Source organism: Chrysochloris asiatica, unplaced genomic scaffold (genome assembly GCF_000296735.1).
Source record: "Chrysochloris asiatica unplaced genomic scaffold, ChrAsi1.0 scaffold00028, whole genome shotgun sequence".
Taxonomy (NCBI): Eukaryota; Metazoa; Chordata; class Mammalia; order Afrosoricida; family Chrysochloridae; genus Chrysochloris; species Chrysochloris asiatica.
In genome coordinates this window covers 8518672-8537925 of record NW_006408546.1, presented here as the reverse complement: position 1 = coordinate 8537925, position 19254 = coordinate 8518672, and the positions used below count along the sequence as shown (strand labels likewise).

Sequence of the window (19254 nt, the reverse complement as noted above, 5' to 3'; positions counted from 1 at the left end):
AGCCTTCCAGAAAAACAAACCAATGTGTCTTAGAGGAACACTCAGAATGCTCCTTAGAAGTGACAATGGTGAGGCTTCAGCCACATGTGCTTTGGATGTGTTGCTAGGAGGGGCCAGTTTCTGCAGAAGGACAGCATTCTTGGTAAGCACAGGGTCAGTGAAAAAGAGGAAGCCCCCCAATGAGGTAGACTGACACAGTAGCTGCAACAACAGACTCAAACAGAACAACTGTGAGACTGGGACAGGACCAGGCACCTACCAACAACAGTAATTGTACAGAAGCAGATTGCCACGTTTTTCTCCCGTGGAATGATTGGTGGACTTGAACAGGTGACTGGTTCTAAAACTAGGTGAAGTGTGAAATGTGCATTATTATCAATATTTTGAATTTGTTTTGTTTTGTTTTGTTTTGAGTCATGACTGTCTAACTTTCACTAACTACCTTCAGTACCCATTGATGATTCTTGCCTTAGACAATCATTACCGCATTGGTTGCCAAATTATGATGTTCCTTGTCATTCCGTCTACATTCCTTATAGCGTTCTACTATAAGGAGGAGAATGCTTTCTCATTTGTTTAATGAGTATGGACTCATGAATTCTTATTTCATCCAAGGGGTTATTATCTATGACCACAAATACCATTTATTTTAATGCTCAAAATGTACCAAATATGGCCAGTGGGAGATGCTTCAAATTGGTTCCTGTGGGTTTTGACATGTCCTCAAAATTCCCTGAATACTTCAACATGCTATTCCAGGCTCATTTAATATTTTTACTGCCCCAGCCCTGGAATCAGCTATTTTTCCAAGTCTTGGTTTCTTTTAGTGGAGAATGGTATTTAGAAACCAAAATATCAGTGTTCATTCTTACTGGTGTGCCATTGTCTCTAGGCTGCCTCAGTGGACAGAGTCAGAGAGTATATAAAGTAGCTAGCTATAAAGGACCTTATTGGGAGAACTGATAAAATTTGAAATTGGACTGTGATGAATATTAAATCAATGTTGAAATGAAACTTTCTGATGTTGGTCATTGTACTGTTGGTATGCAAGAGAATGTCCTTGTTCTTAGGAAATACACAGTAAAGTATTAAGGTGGGAGGGGTACAAAATGCCTGTGACTTTAGAAGTGCATATGGAAGAGGACCCGGAGCCACTGTGAACCCCAAGGTCCACATCAACATGCCTATGCAGGTGAAGGCACCTTTCTTTGCTGAATCAAACAGGTTGAGAATTAGGATTTTGGAGCCTGATCGAAGTCATAATAGTTTCATGAAGGCATCTCTGAGTATAAGGGGATCCTAAGGTCCAGGTTCTGAGTAATTCAGATTTTATGGGGAAAGAGAAGCGGATACACATACCGTCTGTATTCTGCAAAACTGTCTTATCCTTCACAAAGGCTACATCTCCCGCTTCAACCAGACACCTGCAGATTTCCAGACAGGAGGAGAGAGAAGAAAGTGGGTCAGAGAGGCACATCTGTTATTCATGAGGGCCACCCTACAAATTCAGGGCAAGCCATTTGATATCAGCAATAATCATTCTATGTGTCACCGAGAAATGGAAGGTTCCAATTTACTATGTAGTTACACAATCTCAACTCTACATACAAAACCCTAAATTCTGGCAGTTTTTACAACAGAGAGGCATCATTTTCTTAACATCAAAATAGAGAGTAGAGGGTTTGTTTTCCAGTCAAGTGATACCCTCATCCCAGTTCATATATGAATTGTGAATGAGATACTCAATTCCATCAGATTTTTACAAGATGGATATGTCTATTCAACCTTCATAAATGACAGAAACACGATCACAAATTTTCATTCACAAGATCCTTTATCTGACCATTCATGGAGCATTTGGTGTTTAGAAAATCCAGAATGTGTGGCAAATCTTGGCTCTATTGATTCACACTCCACACAGCTCTGGTGTGGTCACTGAAACTGTAAACATAGCTCAGAGGCACTACCAGACCCCCAATAAATTTTCTGAACAAAGAAATAATAACAAGATAAAGTCTGTTCAGTGTGATGTTAGAAGTAATTACCACTATATTCCAATCCAATGAAAATGGATGGGAAGCTCTGTCTATACTTAAATGTCTGCACAAAACTCAGGCTGAGTCAGACGCTTTCAGTCGATTTTAAACTCCCTCACTTCAGGAAAAGAACCTACCCCTTTCTGCAGCTAGTGGAGAATTTTAGGTATAGCTAGCTAAGAAGGGAAGCCCCTGGGTAGCATTAACAGATAATACACTCAGTGTTGACTGAAAGGTTTAAGGTTTAAATCCATTCAGAGGTGCCTCAGAAGACAGACTTGGCAATCTATGTCCCCAAATACGCCAATGAAAACCCTATGGACATTAGCTATCCAAAATGGGGGCAAGAAGTGACTGGCTTACACGCTTACAAAGGCAAGAAGTGACTGGCTTACATGCTTTCAAAAGGGAGCCTAGATTCAGAGGGGTGGGGGAAGGTAGAATCTCCACTGATTGGTTACCAATCTGTTGGGATGGGGCTGATGAAAGGAGATGGGGATAAGACTCTTGTGGTTCAATAGTGAATAACTGCTATCAGGACTGACTGTGAGGGTCAGAAATGTGAAGGTAGATGTTTTGTAACAAAAGGAGAGGAGTGACTGATTTTACAGTCCAGGAGTGGAAGTCCCTGGGACCATCAAGTGAGAAGAGCGGAGTGCAGGACCCTACACAGAGAGGCAGTGACACCAGAAATGGAGGCAGAGACGATGACATGGAAAGATGGAACGGCTGGTGACTCTGGCATCAGGGAGGGAGAGGGGCTGTGTGCTGACTGGGGGCAGGCTTGCAGGGTGTACCCTTTGGTTGTTTAATGAAGCATGGAGGGGACTGTAATCGTTGCAATGAAATGAAATATGACAGGATGAATGTAAAGCTGATGTTCTCCCATGTAAACTCACACAATTCACAATAAAAAGAAAAATACCCTATGGAGCACATTTCTACTTTGACACACATGGGGCTGCTAAGAGTCAGAACTGATTCAACAACAGCTGGCACTGGGTGGTTAGCTGAGCAGGCTGGTTATCTTTTTTTTTGAATCATTATTTTATTTCCTTCCATTTGCTTTAGAGATGGGAGTCTGTTTGATCTGATGTGTCTTACTTGACAGATAAGTCTTAAAAGACATTTCTTAGAAAGAGAAGGCTTTATAGATATTCAAGTAAGCAAAATTTTGAGTCTTTTAAATTAACACCAGGAGTCCTGGTGTGGTGCTGAAGGTTAATGTGCTGGACTGAAAGGGCAATCTAAACTGCAAGGATCGGAAGTTCAAAACTCACTAGTCCTTCCTCGGAAACCTTATACAGGGTTAGTTTGAGTCGGAACCGACTCAACTGCACTTGACAACAGCAACAATATTGACCTATACCTCCCAAGTATCTGTTACCACGAGAGAGAAAAAAAGGTGGAGGTGTAAAGGGGACTGCATTTTATGTTCCTTAATAGACCCTTAAATCTCTGTGAAATCACCACACGATACCTGATAAAACTGCAAAGTTGTGGATTGGAATTGTACTTACTCTAGTTTACAAGGAGGCTTTAGCTGGAGAATTGTGATAAACTTTGTTTTTCATTTCATGAGTGAGAAATTCAAATACAATTCTACATCACTGTATAGTTCATGGACTCATGAACTACCAGGTAAAAGAAAGCTTGAATTAAAAAGGATAGTTAGAAATAATAAGGCAGCAATAAGGTACACAGGGATGTCTATAAAAATGATAAACAGTTCCTAAAACAGAATTAAGTTAGAAATTTAGAAATCAAGTACTTTACTTCTCTGAATTTTCAGATGCATCTGGTTCCAAGACACACAGGTGCCTTGATTCCTGACCCCTGACTCCAATGTTTATTCAACTATACATACTAGGGTTTCCTAAAAGTCCCTGGGAAGCACTAAATGGTTAAGTGCTCGATGGTCTCTTGGAAGGTTAGGGTGTGAATTCACCGAGAAGTACCATAAGAGACAGATTTGGTAATTTGCTTCTGAAAGGTCACAGTCTTTAACACCCTATAGCACCGTTCTACTCTGTACCTGGGATTTCTGTGAGTCAGAATTGACCTGGCAGCAACTAACAACAAAAGGTTTCTTAACCTTGACACTAGTATCATTTTGCACCAGTAACTGCTGTGGGGGATTGTTCTGTACATTGTAGGACGGTTAGCAGTGTGGTGTTAGAGGAGGCTGGCAGTTCAAGCCTACCGGCTGCTCCTCAGAAACCCTATACAAGGTCACTGAGTCAGAACCGACTCCACAGCACTTAACTATAACAACAACCCATGAAATGGCAGTAGCACTCTTACCCCCAACATGTGGCAATTAAAAGCATTTCCAGATATTGCCAATGCCTTCTGAAGGGTAAACTGCCCCCTGTTAAAAACCTGTGAACTGACCCATGATGCCTGTCTCTACTGTTTGTGACAGCCAGATTGGGCCAGCTATGTCCTGGAGAGGCTAGGTGCCTCTCCACACATGTCTCTGCATTTAGGGGCTAACTCTGGTCCCTAATACATATAGCACTAATGGGTGAGGAACGTTAAGACTGACAGCCTTGGTTCCCAAAACAGCAATCTGATCCAGGCTGGGATATGAGAATTAAGAGACTCACCTGAATGCCCCTGTGTACCCATAGTACATCTCCTTGTTATTGGGAGCACACTTGTTTGGTTGTGGACCAGCACACAAAGAACAGAGCTTGGAATCTACGTCAGACCCAGGAGCACAACTTGCACTGAAAAATTTATCTGTGCAGAAAAACAACAGGATTTCAGCTCTTCCTGCCTGAGCGAATCTGAATACCTTTTTCTAACCACGCTGTAGGTTTCAGGAGAGGTAGAACATATTCATTCTGTGACCTTCTGCCATCAACTCAGGACTTGCCAGGCTGTGAGCATTAAAAGGAAACTTAATTGATACTATTAAAAGGAATCAGTGACCATTACAATCATGGTGGAGGGGACTCCTTTGAGCATCCTGTTACCACAGTTTCACCAAAAGAAAGATGAAATGAAAATGACATAAAAGGGATGAAAATCAACCACATCACTCCTTGAAAAGATGCCACCTGAGTTCAGGTGTCTCCTTAGCCTGCCAGTCATTAGAAGAAGACTACAACTCCAAAGTTGAGGAAGGGATGGGGAATTTTTCTCTCAGCTCAGGACTACTTTCCCTGCTGGTGGGGAGCCAGAGCTTTCTGAATGTCCACCCCAGCCAGACTTCACTTCATATCCAACTGGTGTCACAGAACAGCCCCACCAGTGGCCTGCTCTGTCTGCAAGTCCCCATACTCACAGGGACTTCCTGCTTCCTAATGGGTTGTAGAGATCCTTTCCTTTAAAAGGGTTGCCCACATTTTAAGGTGGGAGAGAGGAAGTACTCAGGAAACTAATGTAAATCAGAACCCTTGGAAGAGACTTGTCGGTGGAGAATTTAGCATGTATAGCTTCAAGGCTGTAGAAATAAACTCACACAGGAAGATATAGTTAGAGGTCACTGAGAATAAACAGATTTTCACCCTAGGAAGGGAGGGCTGAGTTGGGCAGTGATTCGGTGAGACTGCCAAGGAGAGACCCTTAAAAAGATCAGAGGATCACACAAACTAAGTCATAGGAATTGTCAGCTGTCTACCCAGTACCTAGGCCCTTTTTTTCCTTAGTAACAAATACCTAGTTTCATTTGGGGTAGAAATATTCCAAAATAAAATACTGTGTGTCTAACTTCTGAGCAACATGTTACTTGAGGTAATTTGGTTACTTCCTGAAAAGTTCCTTTAAAAGGGTGACCATAGCTGGTGCACACTTCCACGTGCCCTTAGTCCTTGGTCTTTGTGGCTTTCTAGAACATTGATATGATGACAATGATGAAGTGACTTGAACATGGAAGCCACCAGCTAAGAATGGAACAGAAAGAGAAGAATCTGAGTTTCTTATAGCCATACCAGCCCTGAACTGCTCACTCTGGTCTTTTTCATGAGAGATGAGAGCAAATAAGCAAACTTTAGAGCTTAAGTCATTATGTGCAACTAAAATGAGTCATTCAGATTCAGCTCTCCAGCTCTCCAGACTTCTCATCCTATTCTGATATTTCAATGAGGTTTCTTTTCCTCCATGTTTACTTCAGGGCTCAGACCATGTTGTACCTCTCGTATTGCATTCTCTCTCTTATCCACAATCCTGACCATAGTTCCCTACCAGGATTCTCTTACCGAATTCACAGGATTTGGTCTCATTGTAGATCAGGCCCATGGGGACATTCCAGCCAGCAGTCCTGCTCACAGCAGTGTGGCAGGATTTCTTGCCTTTCAGAGACTTCCAGTTGATACTTGGGTTTGATTTCTTAACTACTGCCACAGCACGATACCCTTAGAAGAAAGATGACAAAAAAGTTTTAATATCTCTGGCACCTCCAGAATGTTAAGCCTGTTAAGTTAAGCCTGCCATCTCCTTAGAAAAGAAAAACATCCTGAATACTTCATTCTGTCTTTGAGTGGACCCGTCCAACTACTGACTACACTCTGCCAGGGAGAAATTTATCTAAAATTTAATTGTTTATATGTAAACCTCTCTCCAAATGCATAAAGACACTGAATACATAAAGTTATGCATAAACTAACAATTCACTCTCCAATGTGGACTACCAAAGGAATTGATACTGAACAATAAATGTAACTTAACATTTTATAAATTTACATGTATTACGTTGTTCTTAAGGAGCTCTGCTAGCGTAGTGGTTATGAATCAGGCTGCGAACCACAAGGTCAGCAGTTCTAAACTACCAGCTGTTCCATGGGAGAAAGATGAGGCTTTCTGCTCCTGTAAAGATTTACAGCCTCGGAAACCCTGTACAGGGTCGCTATGAGTCAGAACCGACTCCATGGCACACAGCCACCACCACCAAGTTGTTCTTGCTAAGTGCCACTGAGTTGGTTCCAACTCAAGCGACCCTATGAGTATAGGGTTTCTGAGAAGTGACTGGTGGGTTTGAACCATTTGGTCAGTAAAAATAATAAAAGATCAATAAGCTATGGGAATTAAGAGGATCGGATATTTTCTGACAAGGAGAATAGAGCTTTGCACCAATATAAATATGAAAATAGAGATGTCAAGATCAAGTCAGCTGCCATCTTCAGCAGTAAATACATGCTGATTCTTAAAAGGGGATGGGACATCAAGCCATGGTTTCAGTTTTCCATTTAATTAGCCCAGGAAACAGTTTCCAACAGAAAGAGAGAGAGGCAGGGAGAAAGAAGAAGATGCCTTTCATCTATGGAAGAAGAACAGGCCTTTCTATATTCTGCTGAAGAGCTTGGTTCCCGAAGCGATAGGGAGAGTCTGGGAGAGTTTGATTGGACTAAGTGGTGTCAATGGACTTGTATGTTGTGTGATACATGGCTTGCAGAGACCTGAGCACAGGGACTCTGGAGATCAGTGCTCATTTTAACACTTTCTGATCTGGTCCCCTGCCCATCCTGATCCACCCATCACAAATCTTGGTTGCAGCCAGGTTGGCCTTGGCTGGGAGGTCAGGCTAATTTCATACTCTTAGACATCTGCCTGGAGTCCTGGTGTGGAGCTGTAGGATAAGCACTGGACTGTTAACTGTATGGTTGGCAGTTCAAACCCACCAGCTGCTCCTTGGAAACGCTATACAGTGTCATGAGTCAAAACAGACTTGATGACACTTAACAACAATAGACATCTGCTTATGTGAGGCTCTCCCCTCAGTCATGCAGGGCACAAATAAACAAGATTACTTGGCTGGTGCTAGGTCTTATCGAAAAATGTGCAGGTCTTATGTTACAAGGTAGCGGGGATCATGAGAAGAGCCTGGATTGGCTTCTTGACTATATGATCTTAAACAATTCATAATCTCTCAGCGCCCTAGGGATCACTTACACATCCTTAACTACACACTGTCATTCACAGTCTATTACAACTCATAGTACCCTACAGGATCGAGTAGAACTGCTATGTAAGGTTTCTGAGAATGTAAATCTTTACAGGAACAGATGGCCTCATCTTTCTTCCATGACATTGCTGGTGGGTTCAAACTGCCAATCTTTCAGTTAATAGCCCAGTGTTTAATCTCCTATACCACCAGGGCTCCTTTATGCATCCTTGTTATTGTTGAGTTCCTTCAAGTTGGTTCCAACTCATAATAACCCTATATAGGGTTTCCAAGGAACGGCTGGTGGGTTTGAACTACCTACTTTGCAGTTAGTGGTCCACTGCTTACCCTGCAGCACCATACCAGAACCTCATCCTTAGAGGATAATACCTACCATAGCATTAAGTGTGGAAATCATGGCAAGTCTAAAGAAGTAATCATCATTATTAATTACTATCCTCTCATGATTCCTTTGCATTTAAAAATGGATCTCTTCTATTGCCTATCTTCCTGTATTCAAAATTTAAATGTACCTCACTCCTTCCCCAACAATGGGATGTTCCCAGACCCAACTCACCTTGCTCTGGCTTTGTCATACAATCGCTGCCGTCTTCTGTAGAAAATAAAATGAAGAAGCCCTTAAGTACTCTTTTGTCAATTGAAAATCATGCCTTTGTCAGAGTAAACAGAGTCAGGAGAATAGCTATCTCTAGATCACCAACTGACACCAAGACTAAGCTCTGGATTATGCAAATTCATTTCAGCTCCCCAATAAAATTTTGCCAGAAAATGTGAACTTCAGTTTTCCTGCTTGGATGCCACAAATTATATCTGATTCCTGCCAGGGTGTGATTGGAAATGTATGAGCTTTGGAAGCAGGAAAACCTGGTGAGACTCTCTACTGTACTCTATGTTGGGGTCACAAGTAGAGAGGAGCTTAAAAGTGGAGAGGCCCCATCCCTGATTGGTTGAAGGCTACAAGAGACGGTGGAGTCCCCAGCCTGTGAAGCAGCAGGTGCTGAGTCAGGGAGCATGCTCATGACTGCATGGCTGCTGAATTAGGTTGTGATTTTCCCATCCCCTCCCTCCATGGCCCAGAGAGATGCTCCCCTCCACTTACTGTAGTTCTCTGCCAGGACTGGGACCAAACCACACTTGCCAGCTGTGTAAATGAATCCTCCATCTAAGCTCATGGCATCTGCTTCTCCTTTCTGCAAACACAAAGCAAAAGATTAAAATAGGCTGTTTCCTGTCCCATTTGCCCTTCCAACTTCTTGTTTGAAGCAACTTTAATATCACAGATCATATAAGCCCAGGAGGACAGCAGTAGCTTATATTGAAACTGTCCTCATTTACCATCCCCGAAAAATAATCAATCAACCCAGCCTAATAGATGTACTTTCACTTTCACTCAAACTAACATGAACTGATGATCAACTCTAGGTGACATGCTTGGCTTATTCAAGAGCAAAGGCCCACAGCACACTCTGTGCCAGAGACCATTCCACGCCACCCTTCTGACACTAACATCCAATTTGTGTGAAAGAGAGACAGGGTAAAGTCAGAGACTCTAGTCTGTGTCTGGAATAGTGTGTCTCCTGACTGGAGCTCAGCCCACACTCTGCACACTGACTGAGGCTTATTTCAGCGGCTGGTATACACACGTACTCAGTGAATGAATCAAATATACCCATATGATCACCTAACAAGCTCTAAATTTCAGAGATGCTTTTGTTGTTAAGTGCCGTTGAGTCGATTCCGACCCATAGCAACCCTGCATGGGGTTTCCAAGGAGCAGCTGGTGAGCTTGAACCACTAACCTTGCAGTTCAAATGACTTGCAGTCTAACGCATTAGCCCACAGAGCCACACCAAGACTAGATTCAATAAAAATGCCAAATACTATTCCCTTGGACATAGTAATCAAATTTTTAGGAATACACCATACAGGAATACTTAGATATGCTGACAACTAGTTGAGCTAAATAAATGTACATGTAAAAATGGGCTAAAATGTACATGAATGATTTTTAATACAAAACGACAGAATCCAACTCAACGCGCAACAATGGAGAAATGAATAAGCAAATTGCCACACCTCCAGACTATGGAACAGACTACAACATTAAAAGATTGTGTTTTCTAAGAATGATTTATGATCTGGGGAAAGCTGACTAGATTATATCTCTATAGTATGATCCCAATAAAAAAGGATCAGCTAACAAGTAAAGTTTTTTGTTCTTTATATGATGGGGCTTCAAAAAGTTTGTGGAAAAATGTAATTAAACGATGATGGAACTTTCCCAAGAATTTTTGAATCCCCTCATATTATTCAGGGTTTTGAAAATTCTCCAAAAGCGAACTTGAAATACATTTTTCACCAACAAAACTTGTAGGTGCTTTAAAAATCACCATGGGTCCTTAACAAACTGTCTAGGCTACCTCTTAGGCATACCCACACCAGGGTCCAGCCTTTGCAAAGCAGAGCATTGTTCAGATCACCTCCACATCTTACACTAAGCCATGAGGGAAATGAGCTCTGAAGGAGTCCTAGAAGGCGACATGTTCAAAGGTGGCCCATGATGCCTGTGGGGCTGTGCCCTCATGACTGAGGACCAGGTTCCTAGAAACCAGGCTCTGTACCTCATTGCCTGGACCACTTGCTGAGCCTGGGGGTGGGGGGTGGCAAGCAGGCAGCAGTGACATACCCTGATCTTGGCAATGCAGTCTTCGGTGGTCTCTGCTGACTCACACTCTATTTTTCCGTCACTGTTAACACTCCATTCATCACACTTGGCCCTCTCATGGTGGCTCACTGCACACCATTTCACCCGATTGCATTCACTCTCAGGGCCTGCGGCATAAGAAAGACAATCAGAGATCAGAAGAGATGTCACAAGTTGCTTGGTGGTCATTAATGCTACTGTCTTGAAGCAAATGCTGGCACTTTCCAACTCTAAACAAATATAAAAATTTGTGGAAAAATCCCTGAATCTTTAAGTTCCATTTTTCCATGAACTTTCTGAAGCCCTCTCAAAGATCTCACTTGAGGAAGTGTATCATCCTAGAACGCAAATCAAGACACAAACTCTTGACTGGTTTCTTACCATTTACAGTTAACTTAAAATGATTTCTCCTGAGAAGCCAATTTTCCTCCCCAGTCTGTGGGCACTCTATCACTTCAAGCTGTTGGGTTTTTGTTGTTGTTATTTTATTTTGTTTTTCCTTCTTTTAAAATTAGCACTTAACCACCTGCTCTTTTCTTGTTTATCGTCTGTTTCCCTGAAGTGCAGACAGAGCAAGGGCTCTGTGTGTCTTCATTGTTTAGGGCAGTGCCTCACACATGGTCAGCTTAACAAATAATTTGTTGAATAAATGGATACCTGCTCATGATTCAGTATCAACTCAAGGGTCGCTTCTTCAGGGAACCCTTACTTGTACGCCTAGAACTGGTTTTTCTTTGTTTTGCATCCTCAGGCTGTTCATGCTTCTGAGTAGATCTCATTTTGTAATTGGACACTCAGTAATTTGACTATTCATTAAGCACGTGTCTTTCCACTAGTCAGACGTTTCCATTCTGGTAGAATCTTGTTTTTCTCACCACTGTATGCTTAGCATCTAGCACCGTGTCTGATTGTTGTTAGTCGTCATTACGGCAGTTCTGACTCAAGACAACAAATGGTGTGCAGGCTTTTCAAGGCTATGACTTTTCAGAAGCAGATTGTCAGGTCTGCCTTTTGAGAAACCTCTGAGTGGGTGTGAACCACCAACCTTTTGGCTAGTAGTTGAACATTTAACCATTTGCGCACCAAGGGGCCGGATGTTCAATAAATGTCCTTTGAACAAATAAACCATCAAACAAACCCCAGTGGCTCAAAGAAATTCAAGAGTGGAATCAACCTTCCCCTTTGTGGCACAGGGCCATTTCCTCCCATTTTAATTTCTTTGAGTGGGGATAATTAACTTCACAAAGTGATCTATACAAGGGAAACAGTGTTGGTATGAATTCAATTTATTTTGATGGTGATGGTTGTATGCTGCGAAGTCAGTTCTAACTCATAAAGAGCTTGTATAGGATTTCTGTCACCATCTGTTGTGTGACCGTTTGTTGTGCTGTGGCGGCTTTTGTGCTGCTGGGATTCTGGAAGCTATGCCACCAGTTTTTTAAATACCAGCAGGGTCATCCACGGTGGACAGCTTTCAGCTGGGCTTCCAGACAAAGACAGGTTAGGAAGAAGGAGAGATGGACTACTTCCAAATATTTAGTCATTGAAAATGTTATGAACAGCAGTGGAACACTGTCAGATAGCACCAGAATATTGGACATTGGAACATGATGAAGAGCACGAGAATATTGTCAGCTGTAGTGCTAAAAGATGAGCCCCTCACATAGGAAGGCACTCAAAATATGACTGGGGAAGAGCTGCCTCCTCAAAGTACAGTTGCCTGTGATGATGAGAATGAAATAAAGCTTTCAGGACCTTGATGAAGCACAACTCAAAATCAGGAGAAACCGCTTTCAACACCCATTAATAATCAGAGCATGGAATGTACAAAGTATAAATCTAAGAAAACTGGAAGTTGTCAAAAAGTAAATGGAATGCATAAACATTGATGTCCTAGGCATTAGTAAACTGAAATGGATTGAGATTGGCCATTTTGGATTTGACAATCACATGGCTTTCTATGTGGAAGATGACAAATTGAAGAGGAATGACATCACATTCATCATCTAAAAGAACATTCCAAGATCTATCTTGAAGTACAATGCTGTCCATGATAGGATAATAGCCATACATCTTCAACATGAAATCGATCAAACATCAATCAAGATGTATTGATGATTACTGGTCATAACAAATGTACAGGTTGGAAATAAAGAGGAAGGATCAGCTGTTGGAAAATATGGCCTTGAAGATAAAAATGATACTGGAGATAGCATGATGAAATTTTGCAAGACCAGCGACTTAGAAAACCAAAAGGTAAGAACATGCTCAGCATTTCTTAACCTGAAGGAACTGACGTAAAAACCCAAGTCTCAACTTGAAAAACTAAAGGATGCTATGTGACGCTGTAGGATAAACACTGGGTTGCAAGGTCAGTTTAAATAGCAAGGTTGGTGGTGCCAACTCACCAGCTGCTCCTCAGAAACCCTACACAGAGTTGCTATGAGTCAGACCCGACTCTATGGGACTTAACAACAACAATGGACAAAATATTGAATGATGCAGAAAACATTAAAAAAAAAAAGATGGAAGGAATACAGAGTCACTGTACCAAAAAGGAAAGGTTGATGTTCAACCATTTCAAGAGGAAGCATATGGTAAAGAGTCAATGACATTGAAAGAAGTCCAACTTGCACTGAAGGCATTGGCAAAGACAAGGCACTAGGAAATGACGGAATACAAATTGAAATCTTTCAACAAACTAACGCAGCACTGGAGACACTCACTCATCTAAGCCAAGAAATTTCGAAAACAACTTCCTTGCCAACTAATTGGAAGAAATCCATATTTGTATCCATTCCAAAGAGAGGGACCCAATGGAGCACGAAAATCATCAGACAATATCATTAATATTGCATGCAAGTAAAATTTTGCTTAAGATAATTTAAAAACTGAGAACTGCCAGAGTTTCAAGCCAGATTTAGATGAGGACGTGGAATGAGGGATATCATGCTGACGTCAGATGGATCTTGGCTGAAAGCAGAGAATAGCAGAAAGATGATTACCTGTGCTTTATTGACTATGCAAAGGCTTTAGATTGTGTGGATCATGACAACCTAGGGACAACATTTTGAAGAATAAGTTTTCCAGAACACTTAATTGTGCTCATGAGGAATCTGTACATCAAGCAAGAGGCAGTTGTTTGAACAGAAAAAGGGAACACTGAATGGTTTGAGATTAGGAAAGGTGTGTCCAGGGTTACATTCTTTAACTACACTTATTCAATCACTATATTGAACAAATAAACTGAGAACATGGATTATATGAAGAAGAATGTGGCATCAGGATTGGGAGAAGACTCATAAACAACCTGTGATACGCAGATGATACAATCTTGCTTCCTGAAAGCCAGGAGAACTTCAAATACTGATGAAGATCAAAGACCACAGCCTTTGCTATGGGCTGTACCGCAACATAAAGAAAACAAAAATCCTCACCACTAGACCAATAAATAACATCAAGATAAATGGAGAAAAGATTGAAGTTGCCAAAGACTTCATTTTGCTTGGATCAACCATCTACAATCATGGAAGCAGCATTCAAGAATCAAATGATGTATTGCATTAGACAAATCTGCTACACAGGACCTCTTTAAAGTGTTGAAGAGCAAAGATGTAAGCATGATGACCGAAGTGTGCCTGACCCAAGCCGTGGGATTTTCAATAACATTATATGCATGTGAAAGTTGGACAATGAGTAAGGAAGACTATTGAAGAATTGATGCATTTGAGTTAAGGTGTTGGAGGAGAATATTAAAAGTACCATAGACTGCCAAAAGAACAAATAAGTCTATGTTGGAAGAAGTATAGCCAGAGTGCTCTTTAGGAGCCAGGATGGCCAGACTTCATCTCTTATACTTCAGACATATTGTCAGGAGGGCCAGTTCCTGGAGAGGGACATCATGCTTGGTAAAGTGGAGGGTCAGTGGAAAAGAGGAAGACCCCCCATTAACCTAGGTGGCATGTGGTGACAACAATGGACTCAAACGTAGCAACGACTGTGAGGTCGGTACAGGATCGGGCAGTGTTTAGTTCTGTTGTACTATGAGTCGGTACCAATTCAATGGCACCTAACAACAACAGAGTTTCTGAGGCTGTAAATCTTTGAGGGAGCAGAAAGCATCATCTTTCTCCCATGGAGCGACTGGTAGATTTAACTGCTGGCTGACCTTGTAGGTAGCAGCCCAACTCATAATCCACTATGCTACCAAGGCTTCTTCCAATTAATTTTAAGTATCATTTTTCTTAAAAGTCCTTTTTAAAGACCCATCTCATAATAATGAATACCATTTAGAATTGTCTATCATTGGGCTGCACAGGCAGACCAGATAAGGACATGTCAGGTTAGGTGTTCAGAAACCTGGAAAGATTTTGTCACTGGTCCCCACCTTGACTAAGTTTTGCAAGCTCCTGTGGTCACCAGGTAGTTTCCGAATACTTACATTTGCCTTCCTTTATATTGCGAAGGATATTGACATAGTTATATCCCAGGTATGTCCAGGTATCCATCCCAGAGGGTACTTGTAGAAAGCCTTCAGCAGAGTCCTTGAACATCAGATTTTTCCCATGAGGGGAGCTGAAGAGTTGGAACCCTTCTTTCTTGTCTTTGCCATACTGCTTCTGTTTGTAGTAAAACAAAATGGTGAATAGCAACAATGAACAAGGGAGACAGAAAAATGAGACATAGGAAAAAGCTGAAAACAAAATGAGAAACTGTGAAACTTGTTTACAGTTCTAGGAGAGAAGGTAGTCAGCCACTTTCTTGTCCACACTGGCTTTCTCTACACTCACCCATCCTAGACCCAAGCCACATCCCATTTCCCTGAAAGTGCTTCCTTCCTTGTCTCCTTGACTGAGTTAAGAGTGCTTGAAGATTTAGGTGTGTATTTCATTCAGGGTAGACAGGGATGGGCAACTTGGACATTGGCTACCCAAAATGCAGGGGGGTGGGCTTCAAAAGCAAGAAGTGACTGGCTTACAAGCTTTCAAGAGGGAGCCTAGACCCAGAGTGCACGGAGGAAGGTAGAATCTTCACTGAGTAGTATACAATCTGTCTGGGCCAGGCCGATGAAAGGAGATGGGGATAGGTCTCTTGTACTACAGTAGTGAATAATTACTATCAGGACTGACTGTGAGGGTTGGAAATGTAAAGGTAGATGTTTTGTAACAAGGAGGGGAGTGATTAACTTTGCAATCTAGGAGCGGAGGTCCCTGGGACCACCAAGGGTGAAGAGTGGAGTGTGGGACCCTACCCAGAGAAGCAGTGATGCCAGAGATGGTGGCGGAGAGGATAACATGGAGAGATGGAGCGGCTGGGGACTTTAGACCCAGAGAGGGAGAGGGGCTGTGTGCTGATGACCGGGGAGCAGGCTTGCAGGGTGTACCCTTTGGTTGTTTGATGATGCATGGAGGGGATTGTAATCATGGCAATGAAATGATTTATGATAGAAAGAAAATAAAAAAAGATAATGGAATTTTTCTTTTTGAAGTTTTTGAAGCCCTCTTATGAGTGTGTGTGTCTGTAAATTGCTGTTGTGATTAAAGTTATTGCCTGCCCCCCCCCCTAAAAAAAAAGATATGTATCTCCTTCACAGGCTGGCACTAAGTAGCTGCCACTTAAACTCTTGATGGACAGATGGGAGGCCTACTCAAGACAACACTGGCTCAGGTCAAGCAGTACCCTGGTTTAGGGGTGTGCAGCTCATCTGGCCATCAGGCTGACGGAAATCAGGAGATAAACTGTTTTGGAGGGCTTTGTGGGGGAGCCAGTGTTTATACTTGGCCATGAAAGCCCGTTTAAATGGAAGGGAATATAATAGAGCAAGAAGGAGTTTCTTCATATATCACTGTGGTCCAAAAAGTAGGGGCCTACTTGATGGTAATCCTGGGTAAGGCTGTCTGTTGCTCTGTGAGGAATACCTGCCAATACTTTTAGAGAAGCAGGTTGTGGTGTGGTGAATTATTTAATGTTTCTTCTAGCCATAGTTTTTGTAAGCTCCCACCAAACAACATTTGTGCCCTGATGAGTCTGGGTAAGAGAAGGTAGGAGAAGATGCTGGCAGAATGTTGATTCAGTTGAGAGTGGTAAACAGGGATACATGTGATTGCTAAACTTGTAAAGTGTTTAAAATAATCCATCTCAGAAGCAGGAGGGGAGTGAATCTCACTACAACCAAAGAAGAGCCAGGAGTAGAGTGTGACCTTTTGGACCCCAAGATCCCTGCACATTGAACCTCCTCAACTCAGGGACAGAATGCTGTGACACCGGAGGAATGGCAAAAGAACAGCAGTAGTAGAACCAAGAGTCAGAGCACAAGACAGAGTGGTAGTGGGCTTCTTAGCCCAGGAAGCAAGTGAAGTGGAGTGACTTTGGGCAGGAGACTTTCTTGAAGAGTAGGGTACCTCCAGGCACTTAATTGGGAGAGCTAAGTTTGCTAACCCACGTGCAAGCTAGAGTGGAGTGCCTTCAGGTTGACGCTTATGGCGGAGTAGTGTATACTGTGGGCATTTATCAGCAGTCCAAAAAGAGCTTTGTAACATTGCTGGAGCAGAGGCCAGGCCACAAGGTTGAGGGTCAGAGAGAGGCCTGCCTGTGGGTACGGCAGAGGAGAGGCTGTCCTGACTGGAAGAACTGTGTCCTGAATAAGTCTAACCTTGAATTGTAACCTCTTAACTTCCCTAACAAGCTCCATAACTGTGAATACAGTGTCTGAGTTCTGTGTGGCCATCGCAATGGATTAGCAAACCCAACAGAGAAGCAGAGTTTTGTGGGAGGGATGATTGCCACATTATTTGCAGTGGTCATGAGTGACATGGCTCCTGCTGTGTCCTGAACACAGCAGGATTTCTGGAAGAAAAGAAAGAAAACCCCTCCAAATCCAAGTAGGGTCCACAAAGCAGGAAGTGAGGAAGGAAGATGGGTGGATGGGAATACCTGTGCCTTGTCAAGAAGCTCCCAGATCTCGTCCTCCTTGCCATCCACACTTCGGCCCACGACAACATGAGCAGGAATCCAGGCCAGGTTGCACTCCTTGTATTCATCCACAGACTTCCGGGTGTTGTCTGGGCAGAGTAGCTCATACCGGTCCCTGTCAGCCTTCGCTGGCAGGTTCTCTGGGGAAGAAAAACCAGATGAGCTTCTCTGCAGGCAGTTGTGGTGGCCTCTCGCTCTCCTGTAATGCCCATTAACACAGGATTTGCAAGCTAGCGGGGGCCAGAGAGATCATTGAGGATCTGAGAACAGAGAAGGAACTTTACTTGAGTTGATGGTAAAAAAGGTAATGGCAAGGAAGGCTCTGATGTCCAGGGCAGAGGTGCAGCCCACATCACATGAGTCTGATCCAGTGAGTCTGATCTCATGAGGTTGACTGACAAAACAATGTCAGTCAGCACAACCATGCTAACAGTGTCCCTGGAAGCAGAGCCATTTGTCCAGAAGGTTGAATCATGGCAAGATGACCAGTTCAGGTGAGAAAGGCCCACAGGTGCATACCTCTGAGCAGGAAAGAAATCCAAATGATGACAGAGCAAGAGAACTCAACTGCACATTCAAAAAGGCAGGGAAAAAAAAGATGCCCACTGCTTGGAGAGGACCTGAAGGATTCTTCTCCCAACACTTACCAAATATTGTCTCAGACTTGACAAAGGCCACATCACCTACACCCTCCTGCAGACACCTGTGGGAAAGAGACATAGTAGGAGGGCTTCTGTACTGCAGGGTAGGAAAATCTGATCACACATTCCAGCCCTGGGGCAAGGACTACTATTCCTAGATAGAACCTGGGGCACAGAAGGCCTCTGTGCAGCCCCCTCATTCACAGGGTGAGACCAGCAACTGGGCACTGGCATTCAGGTGCTATCCAAGTGTGCAGATGAGCTCACACTAGCTGGAGGTTCCTCTTCTTTGCCCCCAAATAGCAAAAAATAATTTAAGATACATTAATTCAGAAAAGATTTAAGCTTCTAAAACATAGGATCAAACAAAGCATGGCATCTCCTGAGGGTGGGAAGGTGCTCTTGACTGGCTTACAGTCTATAAAACTTTAGGATATAAAGAATAGAAAAAGAGGGAGCAGGAAATTAGCTATGTGAGCTGTTTGCATAGAGGTGGTGAGGGCAAGTAGGAGAGAACAAAGGTTCTGTTGATAAAGAATGGGCCAGAACATTGAAGACATGTCTAGCCATGAGCAGGGGCTCTGAGCAGAGAGAAAGGAGCCCAGTATAGGGGCCTGTCTGGCAGGTTAGCAAGGCAGTGGGCATGTGTGCAAGCCAAGTATGTCTTAGGATGGAAGATAACAAGTATTGGCCTGGTCTCTGGAGTCCCAATATTACTGATGCCCTGCAAGGGGATTGTTGTTTTTGTTGAGTACCGTAGAGTCGGTTTCGACTCTTAGTGACCCTGCACAGGGTTTCCAAGGCTGTAAATCTTTACGGGAGCAGAACGCCTCATCTTTCTCCCGTGGAACCACTGGTAGTTTCAAACAGCCGACCTTGAGGTTAGCAGCCTGATTCGTAACCACTACGCTACCAGAGCTCCTTTGCAAGGGGATTAGGTCTCCTTTGCAAGGGGATTAGGTCTTCTTAATGCCCCTGTCCTGGTGTGGTGCT

General features: G+C 42.9%; 1 protein-coding gene across 1 annotated transcript in view; it reads right to left on the bottom strand.

Moving 5' to 3' along the window:
• LOC102832831 (serotransferrin-like) overlaps positions 1–19254 on the bottom strand; it is a 68715-nt gene that overhangs the window by 35363 nt on the left and 14098 nt on the right. Inside the window, 9 exon segments of the mRNA XM_006840033.1 lie at positions 1360–1424; positions 4646–4781; positions 6242–6397; positions 8501–8533; positions 9044–9134; positions 10631–10776; positions 15090–15267; positions 17582–17760; positions 18268–18323. Coding sequence (XP_006840096.1) covers positions 1360–1424; positions 4646–4781; positions 6242–6397; positions 8501–8533; positions 9044–9134; positions 10631–10776; positions 15090–15267; positions 17582–17760; positions 18268–18323 — 1040 coding nt within the window.